Here is a 1,959-nt window from a genome sequence, read left to right as displayed (position 1 = left end):
CAGGCCCAGTGACTGCAGGGCCTGTGACCACAGTCCCAGTGACCACAGGGCCCATGACCCCAGCCCCCGGTGACTGGAGGCCTTATGACCCCAGCCCCTGGCCCCCGGTGACTCGGAGGCCTTATGACCCCAGCCCCTGGTGACCCAGCCCCCAAGGACCACAGTCCCAGTGACTGCAGGGCCCATGACCCCAGCCCCCGGCGACTGGAGGCCTTATGACCCCAGCCCCTGGTGACCCCAGCCCCCATGACCACAGGTCCAGGGCTGGAACCTTGGCCAGGACCAGAGACCAGGCTGTGGCCAGAGCTGGACTGAGAAGCAGCCCTCAGTGGTCAACCTGTCCTTTTCAACAGGCTGCTTGGTTCAATTCCAGGTCCGGAGCCTGACGAGGGAGGTGAGTGTGCGTGCTAAGTCACTTCAGTCGTGTCTGACTCTCCACGACCCCATGGACTGCAGCCCGCCAGGCTCCTCTGTCCGTGGGATTCTCCAGGCAAGAATACTGGAGTGGGTTGCTGTACCCTCCCCCAGGGGATCTTCCTGACCCAGGGATCGAACCCGTGTCTCTTACGTCTCCTGCATCGGGAGGTGGGTTCTTTACCACTAGCGCCACCTGGGAGGCCCCTGTCAGAGCGGCCTCTCGTGGTCAGACCCACAGCGCGCGTCCGTCACTTAGAGCCCCTGCACAGGTCAAGCAGCCCGACCCGCCACCTGCTGCCTCAGCTTTAGGGAAGGGACCCGAGCCCCCCAGCCACAGGTCGGGGTGGGAGGCCAGCTGGCAGGCTGGTGGGGGTGTGCGGGCCGGGCGGGACAAGCTCACCCATGTACGGCTTGGTCCCGGCCAGTGCGGTCGCCCTCTCGCCGTCCTTTATGATGGTGGCGATGTTGAAGTCGGTCAGGTGCGCGTGCCCTGTGAGGAAAGAAGACAGCGTGAGTGTTAGAGGGGGACGTGTCCTGCAGGTGGGGCACCCCTCCTGAGGCTTTGGCCACTCACGGCCATGGCTCACCTCGCTCATCCAGGAGAATGTTGTCGGGCTTCACATCTCTGTGGAAGGAGCAGGGAGCGAGGAGGTGAGGCCAGAAATCCCGGCGGGGCAGGGGGTTCCCACGAGCGGGACCCCAGGAGCCCAGCCCCTCCTCTGCCGGGGCCACAGTGGGAGAGCACCCAGCACTGGTCGGGCAGGGTGCCGGAGCCCAGAGCACAGAAGCAGAGCCCGCTCGCCTGGACCCCTGGTGAGGGCCTCGCAGAGCCCCCGGTCTGCCCGAGGCCGAGCTTGGCCTCCCGACCTCCTGACACTCGGTCGGGAAGCGTTTGTGCCCGAACCACGACCAGATCAGCGTCCCCAGGAAGAGCTGCAGAAATCACGTTTGCCGCACTTTATACCTCGTGGGATTTTGTGTTTTGTCCTGTGGACGCAGCTCTACCTTCCTCGTTTGTCAGCCTTCAGATGCTGAAACTAATTTGAATCTGCCAGGGACACGGCAGATGGGCACCAGGGCACCAGCGGGGCGGGGGCAGGAATCCTGCACTTATCACAGCAGGTGAAGGCGGCCTCTCGCCAAGGAAGGCACCGGCGCCCCGTGCCCGGCCTCACCTGCTCAGACATGACCCGCCCCAGGGGGGCCTCACACGTGCAGCTGAGGGGCTGGCCGGGAGCCGGCGCTTGCGGGCCTGGGTCCCACACGTGGGGCAGGCGTGCGGCAAGGGCGGGGCAGAGCACGAGGCGCCCGGGGGTCCTGTGGCACGGCCGCCCCCGGCAGGCGTGCACACACCTGTGGATGATGTGCTGCCCGCGCAGGTAGTCGAGGGCCAGCGCCATCTCGCAGACGTACAGCCGCACCGTGTCCTCCGAGAACTGCACGTTCTGCTGCAGATGGTAACGCAGGTCCCCCCCCAGCAGCAGGTCCACCACCATGAACATGTCCTCCTCGTCCTGGAACGAGTACCTGAGGGCGGGCGCC

The 1,959-nt window shown here is 65.9% G+C and overlaps 1 protein-coding gene across 1 annotated transcript in view; it reads right to left on the bottom strand.

Moving 5' to 3' along the window:
- The window catches only part of STK32C (serine/threonine kinase 32C), a 30,058-nt gene that overhangs the window by 3,605 nt on the left and 24,494 nt on the right, over positions 1 to 1,959 (bottom strand). The window contains exons 8-10 of the mRNA XM_010859557.1: positions 1,771 to 1,944; positions 1,005 to 1,042; positions 724 to 907 (exon numbers count right to left, since the gene is read on the bottom strand). Of these exons, the coding sequence (XP_010857859.1) occupies positions 724 to 907; positions 1,005 to 1,042; positions 1,771 to 1,944 (396 nt within the window). The remainder of the gene's footprint in view (positions 1 to 723; positions 908 to 1,004; positions 1,043 to 1,770; positions 1,945 to 1,959) is intronic.

The sequence above is a fragment of the Bison bison genome, unplaced genomic scaffold (assembly GCF_000754665.1).
Source record: "Bison bison bison isolate TAMUID 2011002044 unplaced genomic scaffold, Bison_UMD1.0 scf7180017864456, whole genome shotgun sequence".
Classification (NCBI taxonomy): domain Eukaryota; kingdom Metazoa; phylum Chordata; class Mammalia; order Artiodactyla; family Bovidae; genus Bison; species Bison bison.
The sequence above is the reverse complement of the archived record's forward strand: the minus strand, read 5'-3'. Positions and strand labels throughout refer to the sequence as shown.